The sequence below is a fragment of the Pygocentrus nattereri genome, chromosome 9, assembly GCF_015220715.1.
Source record: "Pygocentrus nattereri isolate fPygNat1 chromosome 9, fPygNat1.pri, whole genome shotgun sequence".
Lineage (NCBI taxonomy): Eukaryota > Metazoa > Chordata > Actinopteri > Characiformes > Serrasalmidae > Pygocentrus > Pygocentrus nattereri.
The window spans coordinates 789,958-812,842 of NC_051219.1; the positions used below are offsets into that span (position 1 = coordinate 789,958).

At 40.3% G+C, this 22,885-nt stretch overlaps 2 protein-coding genes and 1 long non-coding RNA gene across 8 annotated transcripts in view; 1 reads left to right on the plus strand and 2 right to left on the minus strand.

The window, feature by feature from the left end:
* The window catches only part of LOC108412234 (NACHT, LRR and PYD domains-containing protein 12-like), a 63,297-nt gene continuing 40,412 nt past the window's right edge, over nt 1-22,885 (minus strand). For 2 of the 4 annotated variants that reach the window (XM_037541083.1, XM_037541082.1), the window contains 5 exons: nt 3,812-3,985; nt 2,966-3,136; nt 1,432-1,605; nt 823-993; nt 1-741 (listed from right to left, as the gene is read on the minus strand). In XM_037541083.1, coding sequence (XP_037396980.1) covers nt 630-741; nt 823-993; nt 1,432-1,605; nt 2,966-3,136; nt 3,812-3,985 — 802 coding nt within the window. In that variant the 3' untranslated portion in view covers nt 1-629. Of the gene's footprint in view, nt 742-822; nt 994-1,396; nt 1,606-2,965; nt 3,137-3,811; nt 3,986-22,885 lie in introns of those variants that run through there. The other 2 variants (XM_037541084.1, XM_037541085.1) reach the window with 2 other exon arrangements.
* LOC108412235 lies at nt 10,387-15,896 on the plus strand. The gene is made up of 3 exons (XR_001856631.2): nt 10,387-10,526; nt 13,158-13,300; nt 15,086-15,896. It is a non-coding gene; the product is annotated as an uncharacterized LOC108412235 (long non-coding RNA).
* On the minus strand, nt 15,846-21,827 carry LOC119264012 (NLR family CARD domain-containing protein 3-like). 3 transcript variants are annotated; one of them, XM_037541101.1, is made up of 8 exons: nt 21,552-21,827; nt 21,148-21,222; nt 18,682-20,440; nt 18,311-18,484; nt 17,996-18,169; nt 17,325-17,501; nt 16,481-16,581; nt 15,846-16,220 (listed from the first exon to the last, which is right to left on the minus strand). In XM_037541101.1, exons 1-7 carry the CDS (start codon nt 21,685-21,687, stop codon nt 16,530-16,532), a joined length of 2,547 nt encoding a protein of 848 aa, XP_037396998.1. In that variant the 5' UTR covers nt 21,688-21,827; the 3' UTR covers nt 15,846-16,220; nt 16,481-16,529. The 3 variants fall into 3 exon arrangements, with proteins under 3 accessions (XP_037396998.1, XP_037396997.1, XP_037396999.1); XM_037541100.1 differs by having other exon boundaries at nt 15,846-16,581; XM_037541102.1 differs by lacking the exon at nt 16,481-16,581 and having other exon boundaries at nt 21,552-21,825.

A 22,885-nucleotide genomic window follows, 5' to 3' on the forward strand; every position in this document is an offset into this window, starting at 1 on the left:
TACAGTTAAAAAATTTACTGATGACAACTAAAGAAGAGAAAGGGAGCAGAGTTTCATCACATCATTCAGATGTTCTTCAGCAGGCTCTCTGCTAAAGTAATGCTCAGTCGTATCTCCAGTTTAGATTTTTGAGCTCATGTTGTTTACATTTATGGCATTTTGGCAGACGCTGCTATCCAGAGCAACATACATTTTTTGATCATTTTACACAAAGTGGTGTTAGGAGTCTTGCCCAAGGACCCTCATTCGTATAGCGTAGGGTGCTTACCCTGGTGGGGGATTGAACCCCAGTCTACAATGCGCAGGTGTTACCCACTACACTACGCCAACCACATTATTAATGTTTATGACACTGTATCAAGATTTCCACTTGCTTAGAGTATTCAGTGGAGGAAGTGATATCATGAGATCAAACAATGCTGCAGCCGTGTTCATGGATTTGACTAAAAAGAACCCAAACATACACACAGAGGGTAAAGATTATACAAGGGGGTTGGACTGGTAGAATATGTCTGTCAATGTGCCTTTAAAGGAAGTGAGTCTGTAACTCCCTGTAGTTTCTTCAGTTTACAATAACCAGTCCCCAGTAGATCAGTAAGCAGCTTCTCACTCTCCTGGTATAGGGAAGTTTATGTTCTCCAATATTGGAGGTGAAATTTAGTTCTCTTGTGAGAGGGGTTTGATTTCAGTTTTGAAACCAGAGCTGCACTGCCTTCATCTGAAATATCACAGTTATACAGCCTGCAGAAAGAAGAAAAAACGCCTCATATTTACAGACCAATATAAACAAACACATTAACATTGCTAGGGCAATGCTCTCACCTCAGTATCTCTAGTTTACAGTGTGGATTTGTCAGTCCAGCAGAGAGCAGCTCCACTCCTGAATCCTGCAGTTTATTGTTACTGAGGTCCAGTTCTCTCAGATTTTGAGCTGAGCTAAGAGCTGAGGACAGAGCTGCACAGCTTTTCTCTGTGAGATTACAGTCACCCAACCTGAGAGAGAAATGATGAACATCAGTTACACCAGAACACTGACATCACATACACACACATGAAAAGTACAATTCTAAATGTTCAAGCCATTCTATAAACGTTTGACCTCAGTTTTGAATATATGAGCACATGAGACAGTAATAGTGAGAATGTAAGTGTAAGAGAAAAACAAATACACTGAAAAGTCTGTGTGTGATATACAGGGTGAGTCAAAAGTCACAGGACACTGTTTTATTTTATTTTACTTTTTATGCTGTCACAAGCCTCCATGATGCAGTGCTGAAGGTGGTGTTTGTTGCAGATTTTCTCAGCATACACAATTTGCTTGAGATGACCCCAGAGATAAAAGTTGATAATAAAAAATAAAATAAAATAAATTGGTGTCCTGTGACTTTTGACTCACCCTGTACATCCACAGTGATAAAGTGATGGTCTTACTCCAGTTTCTCCAGTTTACAGTGTGGATTCACCAGCCCAGCAGAGAGTAGCTCCACTCCTGAATCCTGCAGTTTATTATTACTAAGGTTCAGGTCTTTTAGACTTGATGAGTTTGAGCTGAGAGCTGAAGCCAGAGCTTCACAGCTTTCCTTCATGAGATTACAGTTACACAGCCTGGAAGTAAAAAGATGATACACACGCAAATGATGGAACACCACACTACCAACATATTTAAAAGTTCAACAACAAGCCTGGTTTCAGAGTTATTAGAAGCAGTAACACAGAGAAAGATGCTCAAAAAATTGAAATCTTAAAGTTTACACCTAACTAGATGGTATCTAGCCATCTTTTCTGTGAGATATCCAACTTTTCTTTTTACTTGTTCAGACAGCATATTGGTTTAGGGGAAGTGTCATGCCATAAACTTCAGTATGGTTCTAACCAGAGTAAGATGCTCAAAACTTAAAAAAACATTTTGAACAATTCTGCAAACTCCATGAATAGCTATCTAGCACAGACGTTTTTCTCACAAACAATAATGCATATAACACACAACACTTAAATATTGTGCATGACATTTTATACAGTGTTAAGGTATTTTATACATTAACATTTTTCACAATGATTAAATGCTCCATGTTTCATGTCTTTTATACATAACTTAATCATTTTATTGTCCAGTCAATGTTGTCATAGTGGTTGGTATAGTGTAGTGGGTAAGACTTCTGCCTTCTACACCATAGACTGGGGTTCAATCCCTGTCTGGATAAGCTCCCTACACTATACCAATGAGAGTCCTTGGGCAAGACTCCTAACACTACCTGTGTAAAAAGATCCAATTGTAAGTTGCTCTGGATAAGAGCAAATGCCATAAATGTCTTGACTGTACAATAAGGTTTTTGTGTGTTGGGTTCATGTGTAAATATGTGTTGTGGATTTAAGTTGTGTTATATTCAAATTCCATTGTCATGTTCATATTTAGTGTTTTCAAATCTGGGACAGGTTATAAGAGTACCCCACCTGGGAGACCTTGGCTTTGAAGTTGTATGTAATACCGAACAGAGTTTACAAATAATTGAAGAAAGACATAGAGAAGTCAGTGTCATTTGTAATTCAACTTTACCATATTCTTCACTGGCTATGATTGTCTGCAGGAAGAATGGCTCAAACAGGATTTGTTTAAACTGCCATAAGATTAACTGAATCACCATTCTTGACCAACTATGAATACATCTGAATCTTTCAAGAAGAGTGGCCAAGATAATTTTATCATGAAACTAGACCTTGCCAAGAGGTATTAGTGGTTCCAAGATGCCAAGGAAGACATCCACAATACTGACCAATAAACCAGCTCTTCAGACAGCATTATGGTTAAGGGGAAATGTCATGCCAGGAACTTCAGTATCACAAAATCACAAAACGAAGAGAAGAAATTGGACAGTTTGATTTTTGTTTACTGCAATGCTGCAGTAAAGGCAAAAAGAAGTAAATTACAAATGTAAATGTTTCCATGGTGAAAAAGTAATAACTTCACCTCAGTATCTCCAGTTTACAATATGGATTCTCCAGTCCAGCAGAGAGCAGCTCCACCCCTGAATCTCGCAGTTTATTGTAACACAGGCCCAGTTCTCTAAGACTGCAGTTTGAGCTGAGAGCTGTGGACAGAGCTGCACAGGTTTTCTCTGTGAGATTACAGTTATGCAGTCTGGGAGAGAAAACAGTGATACAGCACAACAATGAAATCACATGTAAACACAGATAAAAGATATTTTATTCTTGTTTAATTGCTTATTGTTTTCTGATTCTATTCATTTGTGAGTTCTTTAAAAACAAAAATGACAACAAGCTGTAGAGATCAAGCAAAATTGTAAAAAAAAATATTTATATACATTTATGTACCGCTAGTTTTGGTCTTGTGTGTGTGTGTGTGTGTGTGTGTGTGTGTGTGTTAATGATAATGCATTTCAGACAGTTAACACAGAAATTCAGTATTTGGAACATTTGACACTACACCACTATTTTGTAGGGCTCTGGAGGATACTTCCATTTGAGGCATCTGGTAAAATTTATACTCATCAAAAACATCCCCAATGCATCAGTTTTGTATCAGCAATGTGATTTTCAAAAAATTAAATCCACTTCTTGATTTGTCGCACACATAGTGAAGCAACTAAACATATGAATTCTGGTTTATTGGCAGTGTTTATGAATGGGGGTTGCTTGATGTGATAATTCATTAAGCATCAAATCTGAAATATGAGAATTTATATTTCAAAATTTGTGTGGTAGACACAGTGAAAAGTTAAATATATGGGTACTGTTTGTGTGTGAGGGTGTCTGTGTTGGATGTACATTCACAGTGATAAAGTAATAATCTTACTCCAGTTTCTCCAGTTTACAGTGTGGATTCTTCAGTCCATCAGAGAGCAGCTCCACTCCAGAATCCTGCAGCCTATTGTCACTCAGGTTCAGTTCTCTCAGACTGGAGGAGTTTGACTGGAGAGCTGAGGACAGAATTGTGCAGCTTTCCTCTGTGAGACTGCAGTAACACAGCCTGAGAGAGAAATGATGATACATCAGAACTCTGACATCACACACACACACACACACACACACACAGTGATAAAGTGATAAAATCTTACTCCAGTTTCTCCAGTTTACAGTGTGGATTCTCCAGTCCAGCAGAGAGCAGCTCCACTCCGGAATCCTGCAGTTCATTATTACTGAGGTTCAGTTCTCTCAGACTTGAGGAGTTTGAGCTGACAGCTGAAGACAGAGCTGCACAGCCTTTCTCTGTAAGATTACAACCATATAGTCTGCAAGAGAAATTACAATAAAACAGAAAAGTGACATCTCTTTCTCTCATTTCCCGTGTTGCACATAGAGCCAGGGATGATGTGTCAGAAAAAAAAAAATCATCTCACACACAAAGAAGGGAAAGGAAAGATTATAAAAGAGCATCTAGTTAGTACTCTGATATTTTATCATTTTTCTTGCACACACTGTTATAGTCATTGTTTTGGAAATAATTATGTTGCAAATTTTTCTACTGTTTGATTTTACTTTCCCAATCATCCATAAATAATTTTGCTGGTCTCTAAAACAATACACTACATACTTCTGTCTACTAATAAGGCCTTAAATGTTACTCAAAATGTTTTAGAACAACTACACCCTTGGTCTCATTCTGACATTTGACATTAACTATCTCTGAATGAAGTTGCCTTGTTGTGTATTTCAGATCTCTACAAAACCTGTCACTATATTCTGCACTTGCACAAAGCATGTGATTAAACCATCTACAGTTTAAGTACTCATACTCAGTCTCTAACATATATGAGTCTATGTCTTTGTGAGCTGTGCTTTCTGTTTGATATGATAGATTGATCAAATAAGCAAAATGTTAAATATGTCAATAACATCTTAGAAAACAGTTTTAGTGAAAGAAGACCTGTCCCATGGTAAAACTTCATATCCTGAAAATAACTTTTTGACAGATTTCTCAACAACTATTGAAAACAAGCTGGAGGTCTCTAAAATAACTAAGAACTAAGAGATTCTAACAACCTATTACTCGACTCTTTTTACTGCCTAATATGAAACAATAAGAATAATACTAGATAGTATCTAACCAAACTAGTGGATCCAGTGGAGGAATAATGATTTTGGTCTAATGAGAACCAGAAAAATCTTTAACATTAGTTAATTTTGATACAGCCAAGTAGAATCTTTCATTGTTTGGAACTTAAGGGTCTGGCCTAATGTCAGGTTAACCAGTAACATAATTAAGAAGTGACAGCAGAATCAACCTCTCAGGTATAAATGACAAATTCCATCACTGTGTAGGATTGATTTTGGAAGAAATTGCAAAAAACAGCCTATAAAACGTGTAAATTTCAAGTGAAAATATCAAGGCTCTTTTATTCCACATTCCTACTGAAATCTCACTAAGCGATATGTGATACTATAGCAAGGGGAAATTTTATCTACAAAACCGTTATATAACCGAATATTAGCTGAAATAAAATCTAATCTGTGATGCATCATCCATTGTTACATTAAATAAAGAAACAGTTCATTAACACAATCGGCATGAATATACTCACTCAGCTCTTCTGGATGCTTTCACCACTGGCAGGAGCCTCAGAAGACATTCATCTGACCTTCCATATTTACCCAGGTCAAAAACATCCAGATCCTCTTCTGAGTTGAGCAACAGAAACACCAGAGCTGACCACTGGGCAGTAGAGAGACTGACTCCACTGAGGTGATACAAATGTTGGTTTCTGAGGTATGTTTGAACTTCCTGCACTAGAGAATGATCATTCAGTTCATTCAGACAGTGGAACAGATTGATGGATTTCTCTGGAGAGGGATTCTCCCTGATCTTCTCCTTGATGTACTGGACTGTTTCCTCTTTGCTGTGAGACCTGCTTCCTGTCTGGGTCAGTAGGCCTCGTAAGAGAGTCTGATTGGACTCCAGTGAGAGGCCTAGAAGAAAGCGGAGGAAAAGGTCCAGGTGTCCATTCTCACTCTGTAAAGCCTTGTCCACTGCAGACTTGAGGAAGTCTGACATTTTGGACTTTCTGAAAATGGCAGAGAGATCAGTGGTCAGCTGTTTTGTTCTTTCTCCACTGATGAAGGAGAGAAATGCATATAAAGCAGCCATAAACTCCTGAACACTCAGGTGCACAAAGCTGAACACCTTCCCCAGGTGCAGCTCAAACTCCTCTCTGAAGATCTGGGTAAAAACTCCTGAGTACACTGACACTTCTTTGACATCAATGCCACACTGCCTCAGGTCTTCCTCATCGAAGATCAGATTGCCTTTTTCCAGCTGTTGGAAAGCCAGTTTTCCCAGGGCCAGAATCATCTCTCTGGTCTGCTGAAGATCAGTGTCATATTTCCCATGGTACTTTTGGTCCTTGTGTTTGATCTGAAAGATCAGAAAGTGGGAGAACATCTGAGTCAGAGTCTTGGGGATCTCTCCACTCTCTGCTCCACCCAACACTCTCTCTAGAACAGTGGCTGCAATCCAGCAGAAGACTGGGATGTGGCACATGATGTAGAGGCTTCTTGAGGACTTCATGTGTGAGATGATTTTATTGGCCAGGCTCTGGGCACAGATTCTCTTCCTGAAGTACTCCTCTTTCTGAGCATCACTGAACCCTCGTACCTCTGTTACCAGGTCAACACACTCAGGAGGGATCTGATTGGCTGCTGCTGGTCGAGAGGTTATCCAGAGGAGAGCCGAGGGAAGCAGGTTCCCCTTGATGAGGTTTGTCAGCAGCACATCCACTGAGGCTGAATCTGTTACATCCCACAGGCTCTCATTGTTCTGGAAATCTAGAGGAAGTCGACACTCGTCCAGACCATCAAAGATGAACAAGACTTTGTGAGCATCACAGTCTATTGATCTTAGTTCCTTTATTTCAGGGAAAAATTGGTGAAGAAGCTCCATCAGACTGAACCTTTTCTTTATCAGATTCAGCTCCCTAAAAGGAAGTGGAAATATGAAGAGGACGTCCTGGTTTGCTTTTCCTTCGGCCCAGTCCAGAACGAACCTCTGCACTGAGACTGTTTTTCCAATTCCAGCAACTCCTTTAGTCAGCACAGTTCTGATGGGTCTGTCTTTAAAGAGGTCACGGCATTTGATGGGTGTCTCCTCTGTTGCTGGTCTCCTGGATGCTGCCTCAATCTGTCTGACCTCATGTTCATCATTGACCTCTCCACTCCCTCCCGCTGTGATGTAGAGCTCTGTGTAGATCTCATTCAGAAGGGTAGACTTTCCATGCCGTTGGATTCCTTCATTAATGGTCTCAAATTTCTTCTTCAGAGTTTGCCTAAATACACTGACCAAATCTATTAATGAGACAGATACAATGAATAACAAATTAATGTTTGCCAGTGTTTCAAGTAGAAATCTGTCCACTGTAATTTGCCGTGGGTTTCATTCATTTAAGTACCTTTCTCACAGTTTACCTCTGATCACAGCAACATTCAAACTCTTAGTTAATATAGTGGAGAGGTGCACAACTCCAGTACTGGAAAACAGGTGTCCAGCATAGTCTTGAGGTTTTTCTACTGAAACACACTTATTAAACCTGGTAATTAATATATGAGTTTAATCAGGTGTGTTTGAGCAGGTAAATCATCACACTTTTCTGAACACTGACCCTCCAAGACCAGAGCTGTACACCCTTGGTGTAGCAGGTAACACCTCTGCCCCCCACGCTGTGAACTGGGGCCCGATCTCCTAACCAGGAATGCACCTTAGGCTACATTAATAAGAGTAGTTGGGAAAGACTCGCAATACTACCTTTGCCTGCTTCTGTAAAGATGATCAAAATGTAAGTTCCTCTGGGTAAGAGGGTCTGCCGAATGCCACAAATTTAAAAGTCTTTTGTAGAGTTTACGTATACAAAGTCTCTATTTTTAAACGCATAAGCTGTTTAAAAGCGGAAAAGAACGTCATGCTGACCTCTGACCTGTAGTTCAGTCTAGTACTCAAATTAACTCCAATTCCCAGAGTTCACAGAGAGCCCATGTGACACCATAAGGAGCTGCAGAGATCAGCCTCACCAGAATCCTGATCAGTTTCAGCTGTTGCTCATTCACAGACTTGCTACCAGTAGTTCTTTGTGAAATATTGCTCCTGTTCACAGTGCATGCCAAGCCTTTTTCCTGTCTGTGCTTTTATTGCAGTTTGAGCTTGTTTGTATGTTTTTCCCATTATATTTTTGCCCTGGTCCATTTTTTTGTTCTTTGGTTTTGACCTGTGTATTGCCTGTACAATGCTATGGACATCTTTCTGGTTTTGCTATGGGCTCTTTCTGGTTCTGACCCATACCTGTTTTCTGATCACATTTTTGGATGTCATTTTATGTCTGACTCTTTCTGAAGCATTACAAAGAGAATATCTTTGAATATCAGTCTTAACGTTGTGCAGAAATAAAACATGAAACTCCACTAAACAGGAATAAAATGTCTGATCAGTGTTATCTGTCACGTTAGGTCAAAACGTTTATAAGATACTGGAGCAAAATGTTTGTTTCTGATGTGAAATCAGAGAAAACGATTATTTCTACTATCTATTATTTACCTCAGCTGCATAAAAAATCTTGATTTCATAAAAATATACAGCAGTCTTCTCAATAACGTATTCTCTGTTGATGCTGTTCAGTTGTAATGCAAGAAAAACAAGAGTTTTTTACAGAATTTTGAAATGAATGAGAAATAATCAACAGATTGTATGTATATTAAGACATTACCTTCAGTGAGAGCAGGAACTGCAGTAGGGCCTCCAGTCTGGACTGTTCTAGTGCTGGAACTGGAAACCTCCTGACCTGGAGAAGAGACACCAGAAAGAATGAGAACTTTGTCACTTAAAACTGAAAATGCTAATGCCAAGCGGTCAGACAGTGTGGAATATAGAACAGCAATGGCTGCTTTAATAATGCTTTTCGTTTTACGGTGCCCTCCACAAATACTGGGACTAATAAACATAAGCAAAATGGGCCACAAAAACATTCCTCATTGCTAGTTCTGTTGTCCTGTTGTCAAGTAAGTGAAATATTCCACCAGGTGTATTTTTAGCATTACACGACTTCATCAGTCTTTTATTACCTCATTTTAAAAATGTGGTGCTGGCGTCAACCTTAAAATGGGCATTTATTTTTTAACAAGCAATAAGATTTCACAATTTCAGTGTTTGATGTATTGTTTTTGCACTTATTTTGATTTAAATTATTTGCACATCATTGGGTTCTGTTTTTTTGCACAGCATCCCAGCTTTTTTGGGTGTTACATTAACTTACACTAAAACCTAAGAATGTTTTTTCCCTCTTCTGTAAAGTTACTATTTTGGGGAAACTAGTATTTCTTTGGCAAGTGATGATTTATTTCATGATGTATTTTTTCCACCATTGTGCTTCAAATAAAGAATAGTTTGTGTTAATATGTCGACTGGATAAAAGGATAAACAGTGCAGAATGTTTTTTACTGGCCATTTTGTTCATGTTTTCCAGGGATGCCCGTATTTGTGGAGGGCACTGTATGTGTAGTAGCAATCACAGCGAACCATCCTGTTGTACACCACAAATAGATGGATATGTAAATAATGGATCGCTATTCTTGCATAATATTCAGCTCATATATAACTTTAAGCATTCCTCTGAGCAAACAGGCCCAACAGTTTATACACATTTTATGTGCTACATCACTCACCTCCCTGTGTGCTGTATATAACTGTAACACTGCCTTGAATATTATTTCCATGGAGAACAGGAGCGCAGACGGTTCCTCCTGTCTGAGCAGTGATGCTGGTCTGGGCTGGACTGGTGTGAGCTGGAGTGGAAGCTTCCATCTTCTGGCTGAAAAGTCTCTGACTATCTCAGAAAGTAATTCATGATATTGCAGTAATTACCTCTGTGACAGTAAATGCCTTCCTCTTCATTGTTATTGATGCTGTCTTCACAAAAGCTGCTGAGGATTTCAGTTCACGATTCATATTCAGACTATCTGCATGGCCAGACTCTCAGTGTTTCTGTTTCAGGGAAACCGGTTTAGACTGGCTTCGCTTTTGAAAAGGAAGTGCAGCGACCTCTAGCATTTGCCTTCCAATGTTTACTCTTGTCATCTCCATTCATTTTGGGAACAAAAATAAAGGAACTTCTGAGCTGGTTTTGAATACCATTTCACTCATGTCCTCTTCTACAGAGAGTGGATTTCTGTCATTTGATTCACAAGCTTGCTTCACTTCATGGCTTCAAAAGACAGAGTGGACTGACGTGTTCATGAAAAGTGTTAATCTTAGTAAAAATACAACAACAACAACAACAACAACAATAATAACAATAATAATGGCTGTTGGATTTTATTTTTGGCTGGTGGATTGATGCACTTTTTGCGATTGGGAGGACACGATAAAGGCTGGATAAATCTTTTAAAGTGGACTTCACAACATCTAACGTATCTGTACTGTCACATGCCTCACACAAGCCCTTCCTGCCCTGTTCCACTTGATGTCTGTCTGGCTGTTCGTGAGTCACGAGTAAGCTCCCACTTCGCAAGTTGCTGGTGGTTCATGGTGTCAGGTGAGTAGTTTCAACTGCTTTTCCTAGACACAGGCTACGAGGAGGTTTGCTGGCTTATGCGGTTTTAACTCGGCTGTGTGTACAAATAGGGAAGTTGGGTTGTGTGCTGTGAATATTCATCTGGTGATCCCAGTCCTGTTTGGATTTATTTATGGATTGTGTCTCACATGGCGATCTCGGGTCCACCACACACTTTCACATAAATTGTGAAATGCCTCCCTACTTGAAATCCGAACTGCTGCGCTGTAATTCAAATGCTTGCCTGGCTCCTCAGACTTTCACATGGTGTGTTGCTATAGGAATAGCTTGACGCCCACACTGCATTCACCAGGGATCCCATTGTAACCTCTGTGTGTCCGGAGGTTTTGCTGTGGATGGGCATATTCCATCTATTTGCTCAGTGTTTTGCTACTGTCCCCTAAACCATTGGCTTGAAGCAGCAGTGTCAACTTTAGTGACCACTGGTGTTAGTTAAAATAACGTTTGCTAACAATTGGGGAAGAATTGGTTACGTTCTCTGTGTGGCCGAAACCTGGTGAACTGATTCGAGCCTGCTTGTTGAGTTGTCTTCGAATAATTTGAACTTTTTAAATACACGGAGAACAACTGGCCGAGGGGAGGCCTTGCAACTTTTTTCAGAGATCGTTTAAATGCCGTTTGTTGATTGTGGGAGAGTGTCCAAGTTTTGAAGTGCAGCTGTGTAAAGCGGAGTTGTCGTGGTCTGTGCTTTGTGCTCTAGGTTACAGACGCCCATATACCAATAGGGATTTCCTTCAGGAACTTTCTGACTTTTTATCAATTACTTTGCGTGGCGCCGACAACGTTCTGACTCTTGGTGAACATTAATATCTGCTCTCCATCCATGCCTTTAGTAGGAGAATTTGACTCAATCTGTTACTAGCCCTACACATGTGTTTGGACATACTTTGGACCTTGTTCTGTCATTTGTTTCCTCAGTGTGCAATTTAGAGCTAGCAGGTGTGTGTTTGTCTTTCAAATGCAGTCTGTCATCATATTGCACACAGTCAGATTTCAGCTGCCTATGTAATTTCTCCCCTGGTTTGTACTACTGAGAATCCAACTAAAGGCACGAGCACTGAGAGCTGACTGCTTTGTTCAGTTTTACATGTGCTAATCTTATAGATTTAATTGCTACACTGAGACTCAGAAAATTCAAAGGTAGAAGGTCTCAGCGATGGCTTAATAATGACACTCGTGCACTTAGACAGGAATGAAGGAAGGTAGAGCAGAAATGGAAAAGAGACAACCTCTTACTTTTCACACAATGTCTAACTAACTGTCAGTGCATGGTGAAAGCTGCTAGAGCCAAATGCTTTGTCAGCATAATCACCACAAGTTCTTTTTAAAACAATTTGATAAGGTACTGCATCCTACTGTTAGATCAGCCCTGAGGCAAATGCTGAAATTTGTTAACAGTTCATGAGGACTTTTATCCACAAAATTGACAAAAGAGCACAAATCTCCAGCCTCAATCCCTCTGATTTACCTACATGTTCTCTTATCCTTAATGAGTTTGCGCCTGTGTCAATGACTTATCTAACTGATTTAATTATGAAGCCACTCACTCCCAGCATGCGCTTCCCATACCGCTTCTTAAAGATGTGCTGCCATCTGCTGTTTATGATAAATAGCAGTCGCATTAGTCTGCATAGTATCCTTCTTGTTGAAAACATGCAGTCATTCAGCCTCTTTTTAAAAAGCCTGGTTTAGAACTATTGGCCCTCAACAATTTTAGACCAATCTCAAGTTACAAATTTTCTCAAAAGTTTATCAGTCCTTTTATCAGAAGTACATAATCTATCACTGTTACACAGACGACACACGGCTCCACCTCACACTTAACTCAAATAAAATGCACCTCATTCTTGATTATCTGAGAGAAATAAACTGTTGGATGTCCAAGAACTTTCTCATTCTAAGCCAAGACAATAAAGATATTATTATTTTCAGAAATCTAAATTTGACCAGTGCTATAGCTAATGATCTGGGGCCATAATCATCTTCTATACACAGCCATGTAAATAATCTTGGTGTTATTTTTCATTTTGCTCTTAAGTTTGAGAAGCAAATCAACCCTGTTTTGAGTGGTAGCTTCTTTCAACATAGGAATATAGCAAAAATGAAAAGCGTTTGGACACATTTCTTTTAAGGACACATTTGTTCGTGCTTTTATTTCCACTCGTACTTAATATTGCAACTCGCTGTATTTGGGAATCCGTCAGTCAAGCTTGTCATGTCTACAGCAACTTCCCTACATTAGATGTTTTTAAGTAAAATCTGAAAACATATTTATTTTCTCGGGCTTTTAAGTCCTTTTAATGATTATGCACTCACTGTCTGTTCTGTCTCGGATTGTTCTCTCTGAATGGAAATTCCGTGGATTTTCTTAAAAGGAGAATCTTTTTTGTACGAAGCTGTTCTACAAGCACAGGACAGAATGTCTTTACCTGCATGTACATTTTTTGGCAGCCACGCCTTGTTCAGCTGTGGTTTCCTGTTTCCTTCACACCTCATTTGCATTTTGTTCTTAGAAACCTTGTTTATCTCTGTACTGACCAGCCATGTCTGCTTCTAAGTGTATAAAAAGGCCCTTCTCTTCCAAAATAACAGAGTCTGAACATCGATGTGCCTGTGTCCTGGAGCTCCGGTGGAGAACAACCAGATAGAGAGAGAGGTCAAGGTGGGATCAAACAGGGATAAAAGGAACTAAATTCTTACAACTTGGTGTCAGAGAGTGAGATCTCCTTTGGTATGTGAGTACTGATTTTTCTTGCTTTTTCTCCTTGACAGTGATCTTGTAGAGGTGTCCCTCCCCTCAGGACGTAGAGGCTGTGAATTCTAGGGGGAATTTAAAAAGTACTAGAAACTGTACTTGGGGCAGTCGTGGGCTGGAGGTAAAGGAACCAGCCCTGTGACCAGAGGGTTGCCAGTTCGATCCCCAGAGCCGACAGTAAATGTGAAGACTGATCCCAACCTCCACTCTGTTTGTTGTCCAAATAAAAACAGGGTAAAATTGTAAAACCCAATCCTGTGGAAAGCTCAAGGGACTGGATTGATAGGAATGATTTGGGTGATAGTATCGCCGTGTGGATAGATAATTTGGTGGGATGGACAGAAGGATCTCATTCTTATTTTGATCAGAAGTATCCAAGAGATGGAGGGAACTTGGCAGCAACATGCATAAGAGATGGTGTAGGGAATCCCAAATGGGATTATGAATATGTAGATCGTTCTCTGGTGACATTGGGTGAAATGAAAACTGAACAGGACAAATATGACATGCTTAAAAGGGCAACAAAGGTTAACAAAAAGACCAAATCAAGTATTAATGTACTAACTTCAAAGAATTTGACTGTCCTGGTCCCTTCAGCTCCTCCTCAGTATATGAGGCTGCTAATGATAGGATTCGATTATCCTGATTTTACTGTAATAAAACAGATTGTTTCCAGTCTTACATTTCCACACAAATTTGCTGATTCACTGTTGAAAATGACTAGTTACTCCAAGATCTCAGGTCCAGATTATAGAATGATCCTGGCTCAGGCACTAGGGTCCAAATAACGTGTGGAAGAGGCAAGGGGCATGTCATGATTGTGGACAAGAGGGGCCCTGGATCAGAGAATGTAGAAAAAAGTGCTCTTATGAAAAGTCAATCTCAAAAACCAAAATGAAGGGCCCTAAAATACACACCGGATACTTGTTGTCTGGAAACCGATGACTGCAAAGGGCTGCCCACAGAATGCACCCCAAGTTGTTGAAGATTCACCTAATTTGACAATGCTTTCTAAGACGTTAACTCTTGTTTCTGGTGTTTTGCCACGTATGGAACTGTATGTAGATGGCAAAATGTTTAATTTTCTTATACACACTGGAGCAACATTTTCTTCAATTAGTGGTAATGAATATAATGGGCCAGTGTCAGGTGCCACGATTAATTCTTTGGGATAGAGTGGGGTGCAAATTTTATGTCAGCTGTCAGTAACTTCCAAATGATCATGGAATATCCTTTTTACACAAGTGTGTCATTATTCCAGATTCCCCAATCCGCTGGGTTGTGATATTATGGCCAAATTGCATTTATCCATTTATTTGGACGGCAGGAAAATGTTATAGTCCAATGAGTATAATTACATCCTTTCTGTTGATGAGGGACTTGTTAGCACTTTATTGAAAATCCTGAAATATCTGCAAGACATTCCTAAATCTTTATGGGCCGAATGCAAGGAGCGAGTGGGTCTATTAAATTGTGAACCATATCCAATTGTCAACACAACAGCCAGTGTGCTGCAAGCATTACCCTTTGTCTAGAGAAAAGGAGGAAGGAATTGAGGGTGTGACACAGTCATTGTTGAAACCAGGCATGATCATTGAAACAACATCTCCATATCACACGACAATAAAGCCTGTTAACAAGGCTGGTGGTAGAGGTCGGAGACACCAGATTTACGGTGGGTAAATGAAGTTGTCGTCCCACATGCGCCAACTGTGCCATTGTTAATAGAATACCAGTAACACACACTGCCTACTTTTGTTTTCAGTTTCAAAGAAAGACAATACGCGTGGCAGCATCTCCCGGATGTGTGGATTCTCCAGTTGATTTTGCTGCCACCGTGCACGATTCCCTGGATACCCTCAAAGCTGTACTGTGTTGCAGTATGCTGATGACCAGCTACTGACAGGGAAGGCCATGAGTTCATGTGCAGGGCTGGCTCTGTGAGGTCTGTTCCAGCATTTCACTGTGGTTTCAAAGCTCTTTCAGTTTCAGAGTTCCCATCCCAGTTTCACTTCGTCAAAGGGAAGCTGCAGACTGTGAAAGGACAGAATACAGCTCTTTCAGAGTTGTAGGCCTCCATTCACAAAGAAAGGCATGATGTCTTTTCTGGGACCTGATCAATTACTGTGACGCATGGATGCTGGACTGCTCTTACTACGACAAGGTTTTGAGACTGTTTTGCAAGTCGGATGCTCCTGACACAATCAAATGGACCACAGAAATGGCAGAGGCCTAAGTCTCCTAAGAGGTCCTCTCACTTCCTAAACAGAAGTGATTTTGCAGTGTGTTTTGTAGAAGTGATCCAACCATGTTGGTAGATTTCTTGGCAGCCACACCTTGTTCAGATGTGGTTTCCTGTTTATTTCACACCTCACCTGCATTTGTTCTTAGAAACCTTGTTTATCTCTGTACTGACCAAATGCCAGTCATGTCTGCTCCTAAGTGTGTAAGAATGCCCTTAAATATAAACAATTGTCTTCTCACATGGGTGCAAATGAAATACAATTTGAGCCTAAAACAGTGAGTTCCTTCATCTTCATGACTTTATTTCCACAAATAAAAAAGTAAACATCAAAGCTCGCCATTGATCATCACAGTTTTTTCTTCTGAGAATTTAGCTTAGCTGTGCTGTAGCTGAAAAAAAGTGCAATTCACACATGAAAGAATATAAAAAGCACTGATTAATTTTTTTTCTCAAAAAACTACACATTCATATAAATATCACTGAAATACAAAAGGCAGCTTTCTTTTTTCTGTAAAAAGCAGGGCATCTTCATTATAATTATTATTATCCTCATGTACACACTCATCACTGGTGTGGGGTCATCCACCAACGTGAGCAGTTTGACAGACATAACCCTCTGTGTGTGAGAACAGATCAGCTGGATGGTGTTCAGATGCTGTAAAACAGAGAAGAGGAGAGAATCAGACCTGAACCAATCAGTCAGACATCAGACTCCACTGAAGAACATCATCAGCAGAAACATCCTTAATACACACTTAAGACTCAGCATTCAAAATCCTACATTTGAAATTCTTACTTAAAACTACCTCTTACAGGTCTTTACCAATTACTGAGAAAAAGACAAAAAGAAAGAGCGCACACACACACACACACACACACACACACACACACACACACACACACATATCTGTTGACCTGGCACCATGCCACCATATTTGCCACCTCTGTCCTATAGGCCATCTCATCACCCCAAGTGATCAGTGGTATCATCAGCAGTTTTGTTGATGGAGATGTTACTGTGGAAGGCAACATAGTCATGGGTGAACAGGGTGTACAGCATAGGCCTCAGTAGGGGCTCCATGTGTTTATAATCCAGGAGGTTTAAGTGTTAAGAAGTGTGCCCATCAGGAAATCCAGCACCCATTTACACAAGGAGGGTGTCAGTCCAAGGGTGTGGAGCTTTTAAGTGAGCTTGGATGGCATAACAGTGTTGAATGCAGAGCTGTAGTCAATGAACAGTGCTCTTTGTGTATGTACTCTTTCCAAATTTAAATTTCATTTTCTCGTTTATCTTGAGCTGGTTGATAGCTCCACTGTTTCACTGCTCATTTGAACCCTGCACTTTACATGTCCTCAATTATTAGGTGGTCCGATGCCCAGTGCAGCCCTCTGTGCAGCATTAAGGGGCATTCTGATGGCACTTTTATGAAAATCAAGGTACACCTCATCTCATGCTTAAAAAAAGCAGGATGCAGATCTTGGTGGGGGGGGGGGGTAACACATTTGATTGACAAGTAGGTAAAAATGAGTCAGCGATTTGAGAAAACATGAAAAAAAAATGTGATGAGCAATGAACATTGAAGAAAAAATAGAAATAAAAAATAGATTCAAAACTCTTTTTCATGCTCAGTTTGCGTTAATCTTATGTTAATCCAGTGTTATAGAGCCAAAATCTAGCTTTTTATCCATTGGTAAACAAAGAGAAAGTTCCTCAGCATTGATTGTTAGTTGTGTGTAGAGTACTTAATCAGTAACTTACTGTAATGTCGTCAGTGTACAATGTGGATCGTCCCGTAGATCAGAGAGCAGCTTCATTCCTGACTCTCCTGGACTATTGTTGAACAGGTTCAGCTCTCTCAGACGTGAGGAGGGGTTGGATTTTAGAGCTGAAGCAAGAGCAGCACAGCCTTCGTGTGTAATACTGCAGTTAGACAGCCTGCAGAGAGAAAGAGCGCACACTTACAGATAAATACAGAAGAAATTTCACACATGCACTTTTAACCAGGAATTTAACATTAATCATACATTAAGGAGCTCAGTGTAAGAGCAGAACAAGCTTGGGAATTCTGGTAAAGCTGACCCAGCAATTTACCTGAGACCTTGTACATTTAATGGGAAATTACAGAGATGTTTAGATTGCAGTCAGTGATGTGAAATGTTTCTGTCATGCTATTAATTTTACAGCTGTTTGGTGTAGTTCTGAGAGTGAAAATGTCACAGGAGTGTATTGTCAACATGGTCCTAGAGAGAAGCACCAAAAAAATCTACCCTGAATTTGTGCATGGCTGCTTCTGTTCAAAAGCAATGCAACATGACCAGCAAAGCATATATGATTCCATGGCATGTTTTTATTGTCCTCAAGAAAATGTGTTTTGTGCACAAAGGGCTATAAACATATACACAAACACAGTGTGGAAGTAGCAATCTCACCCGAGAATCTCTAGCTTACAGCGTGGATCCTTCAGTCCAGCAGAGAGAAGCTCTACTCCTGAATCCCACAGTTTATTGTAACTCAGGCTCAGCTCTTTCAGATTTGAATATTTTGAGCTCAGAACTGAGGACAGAGCTGCACAGCTTTTCTTTGTGAGATTACAGTCACACAGTCTGAAAGAGAAACGATGATAAATCAGAAAAATCTCTTTCTCTTTCTCTCTCTCTCTCTCTCTCTCTCTCTCTCACACACACACACACACACACACACACACACACCTCACCCCCACAGTGAGAATAATCATATAGTCTCACTTCAGTATCTCCAGTTTACAATGAGGACTCTTCAGACCAGTAGAGAGCTTCTTCACTCCCGAATCCTGCAGCAGGTCATTGTTAGTGAGGTTTAGTTCTCTCATACAGGAGTTGGAGCTGAGAGCTGAGGACAGAGCTATGCAGCTTTCCTCTGTGAGATTACAGTTACACAGTCTGGGAGAGAAATGATGATACATCAGAACAATATCACAAACATACACACATTTCTAATCTATTAAACTATTGGTGGTTTGGTGGAAGCTGATTAGAGAAATTAATGAAAACCATTGTCCTTTGTCTGTGCAGTAGTATCCAGTGTTATATTAAATAAGAGATAATACAGTAACACATTTATAACTAAATATACTCACACAGCTCTTCTGGATGCTTTGATGACTGGCAGTAACCTTAGAAAACATTCCTCAGATCTGTCATAATTACGTAAGTCAAACTCATCCAGCTTTTCCTCTGAGTTCAGCAACACAAACACCAGAGCTGACCACTGGGCAGGAGACAGACTGAGTCCACGGAGACAACTGTAATCTTTCTTACTCAGGTATGTTTGGACTTCCTTCACCAGAGAATGGTCATTCAGTTCATTCAGACAGTGGAACAGATTGATGGATTTCTCTGGAGAGGGATTCTCCCTGATCTTCTCCTTGATGTACTGGACTGTTTCCTCTTTGCTGTGAGAGCTGCTTCCTGTCTGGGTCAGTAGGCCTCGTATGAGAGTCTGATTGGACTCCAGCGAGAGGCCCAGAAGGAACCGGAGGAAGAGGTCCAGGTGTCCATTCTCACTCTGTAAGGCCTTGTCCACTGCAGCCTTGAGGAAGTTTGACATTTTAGACCTATCAGAGAGATCAGTGGTCACCTGTTTTGTTCTTTCTTCACTGATGAAGGAGAGAAATGCATATAAAGCAGCCAGAAACTCCTGAACACTCAGGTGGACAAAGCTGAACACCTTCCCCAGGTACACCCAAAACTCCTCTCTGAAGATCTGGGTACAAACTCCTGAGTACACTGACACTTCTTTGACATCAATACCACAGTCTCTTAGGTCTTCCTCATAGAAGATCAGATTGCCCTTCTCCAGCTGTTGGAAAGCCAGTTTTCCCAGTGAAAGAATCATCTCTCTGGTCTGCTGAACATCAGGGTCACATTTCCCATGGTACTTTTGGTCCTTGTGTTTGATCTGAAAGATCAGGAAGTGGGAGAACATCTGAGTCAAAGTCTTGGGGATCTCTCCAGTCTCTGCTCCACCCAAAACTCTCTCTAGAACAGTGGCTGCAATCCAGCAGAAAACTGGGATGTGGCACATGATGTAGAGGCTTCTTGAGGACTTCATGTGTGAGATGATTTTATTGGCTAGGCTCTGGTCACTGATTCTCTTCCTGAAGTATTCCTCTTTCTGAGCATCACTGAACCCTCGTACCTCTGTTACCAGGTCAACACACTCAGGAGGGATCTGATTGGCTGCTGCTGGTCGAGAGGTTATCCAGAGGAGAGCCGAGGGAAGCAGGTTCCCCTTGATGAGGTTTGTCAGCAGCACATCCACTGAGGCTGAATCTGTTACATCCCACAGGCTCTCATTGTTCTGGAAATCTAGAGGAAGTCGACACTCGTCCAGACCATCAAAGATGAACAAGATTTTGTGGGCATTACAGTCTACTGATAATAATGGTTTTGTTTCTGGGAAAAAGTGTTGAAGAAGCACCATCAGGCTAAGTCTTTTCTCCTTCATCAAATTCAGTTCTTTAAATGGAAGTGGAAATATGTATTGGACATCCTGGTTTGCTTTTCCTTCAGCCCAGTCCAGAATGAACTTCTTCACTGAGACTGTTTTTCCAATTCCAGCGACTCCTTTAGTCAGCACAGTTCTGATGGGTCTGTCTTTAAAGAGGTCACTGCATTTGATGGGTTTCTCCTCTGTTGCTGGTCTCCTGGATGCTGCCTCAATCTGTCTGACCTCATGTTCTTCATTGACCTCTCCACTCCCTCCCTCTGTGATGTAGAGCTCTGTGTAGATCTCATTCAGAAGAGCTGATGTTCCATGCTGGGAGATTCCTTCATTAATTCTTTTAGATTTGTTCCCAAGTTTTTCTTTATATTGCCGGTATACTGTTTGCAAATCTGAAAAGTGAATACAGAAAACAAAAACATTTGTAAATGTTTCAAGCAGAGTTCCCTTTTATAATCCTCTGCTTAATGATAATTCCTGATAAACAGGCACAGAGAGTGACAGAACAATATTTTAACGTATGGAAATGAGGTTGTAGGGTTCGCCCATATGTTAATCGCATTGAAAACATTCAGGAAGAAATACTTCAATGCTTCCTCTAAAGTTCATTTATACACCGGCTCTATTTTACCTGCATCAGCTGAACAATAGGATGCAGTCTCAAACATGTGTGAACAGTGAAGTCCAGGTACCACTAAAACATATTCTTTCCTAATTAAAATGCCTGATCAGTGTTGGCCGGCAGATCGGAAAAATCTTAATCAAAATTTGCAGCTAAACATAAATCATGCACACTTGTACACAGTGTGGTTACATTAACACACAGGCGGGAAACAAATCTGCTTCTGCTGTGAAGTCTGAGGGAACGATGGACTCAAGGACCTATTAATCATCACAGCTGTGTAAAAATATTTTGCATATTGCATTACCCATCATGAAAATACCTGGGATTGGTCCCAATCGTATGCATTCCCTGGTGATGTAGTTTAGATGTAATGCAAGAAAACAATAAAAACATTAACATTTAAAAGAAAACTTTACAGTGAAAACTTCACAGTACTTTACAAGTTCTAAAGAACCCGTGAAATGTGCAAGTTACCCTCAGCGAGAGCAGGAACACACGGAGAGCCTCCAGCCTGAACATTGCTGCTGCTTGAACTGCAGACATCCTGGCCTGGAGGAGAAAGAGCAGAACTTGATTGAAGCTACTTAAAGCTATATATACTGAGACAAAACAGTGAGGAAGGAAAAATAAAGCTAATGACGAGGATGAGCGAGTAGAAAACAGTAAAAATGATTGGTTTATTATTGCTTTTCTTTTTATGTACGTCAGCATTCACTGAGACTGTCTGTACGCCACCTCAACAACTGAACAAACAGACTGATGCATGAATAAATTATGACCATCCCTGCCAGCTATGCAGCTTGTATATAACGTTAAATGCTCAGTGGGAAAAACGGATGCATTAACTGAAGCACCACGTCTAATAACATGTCACTTACCTCCGTGTATAATGGTAATATTCACAGGACCTTGAAAAAGGCTTCCATGGAGAACAGGCGCAGAGATGTTTGCTCCACTTTGAGCTGATATGTTGGTCTCAGTGGGACTGCTGGGCACTGGAGTGGACGTTTCCATCTTCTAACTGAAAAGTCCTTCGTCATAGGAAGTACAGTGTGTTCTTCATAATTAACCCTTTGCTTTCTCTCCGAACTTTGTGGTGCAGTCTACACAAAAGAAGGGCCAGAGCCCAATGAGACTCACTGAGCGGAGGGGCTGAGTTTCGCTTTCAGTCGAACCGCCTTGGTCTGGTTCTGTTATCTGTGGAGGAAGCGCAGTGTTTACGCTCTAACGCCGTCTAGCAGATATGGGTGGAGTGAAGTGTCTCTCAGACACAGCGCAGATGCAGAGCAGGACAGGATTCAGTGCAGCTGTGTATTTGAAAAACAAGCCTTGCTTAAGTTACTGATGTACAGGGTGTGTTAAGTTATATTGATCATATACACTGCATATAAAATAAAAACGTAGCAAGTAAAATTATCTCATCACGTCCTTATAAAAGTCTTCAAAATGCTGAGCGTAAGACGATTTTCACAATATTTTGAACAATTCCATTTACGTGATATTATATATATATATATATATATTATAGTTAATCTAAAGTCATGTAAAGTCGCAAAGCGAGCATAGACTTACTCACCAGCTTATTATGTTTATGGTAATTATTATAATTTGTTAAATTAAGGATTTTTCACTTGTTTTAAGAAATAAATCCTCTTCAGGGCTTATGAGGTGGTATTTGTTGCTATTTGTGTAAGTCTTTGTAGTTTTAAATGTAGGGGCTTCATTTGTGTGCAATAAAGGATCAAAGCAGAATTCTGATGATGTGTAGATTGGCGAGCAGATTCGGCTTATGATGCTCAACTCAAGTATAAAGTGGAATATTTTTCATTTCAGATTAGCAGCAGTACAGTTGTGCAGTCCCTGCGTCTTAGTATTATTCTTGGAAACCTCTCACCCATCAAACCTTGTTAGTTTTAAAATACATATTCACACATCTTCTCACTAAAATAAGATCTCAACATGCTGCTCCGAGTTTTTGTTCATTCCCCCCCTCAGTGTTGTGTTTACTCCGTGTTACAGGATGTCTTAGTGAACAGGGACAGCAGCTCATCCAGCCTCCACACAAGTCCTGTACTAAAACTTCAGCTCGGCGTTTAACTCTTATAATTATGTCACTGATTTACAAAAAACGAACAATACAAAAATCTCTTTGTTCTTGTAGTGTTGTTTAATTTTTAATCTGGAACAGCAGGTGCAGAAAATGAGGAAGTTG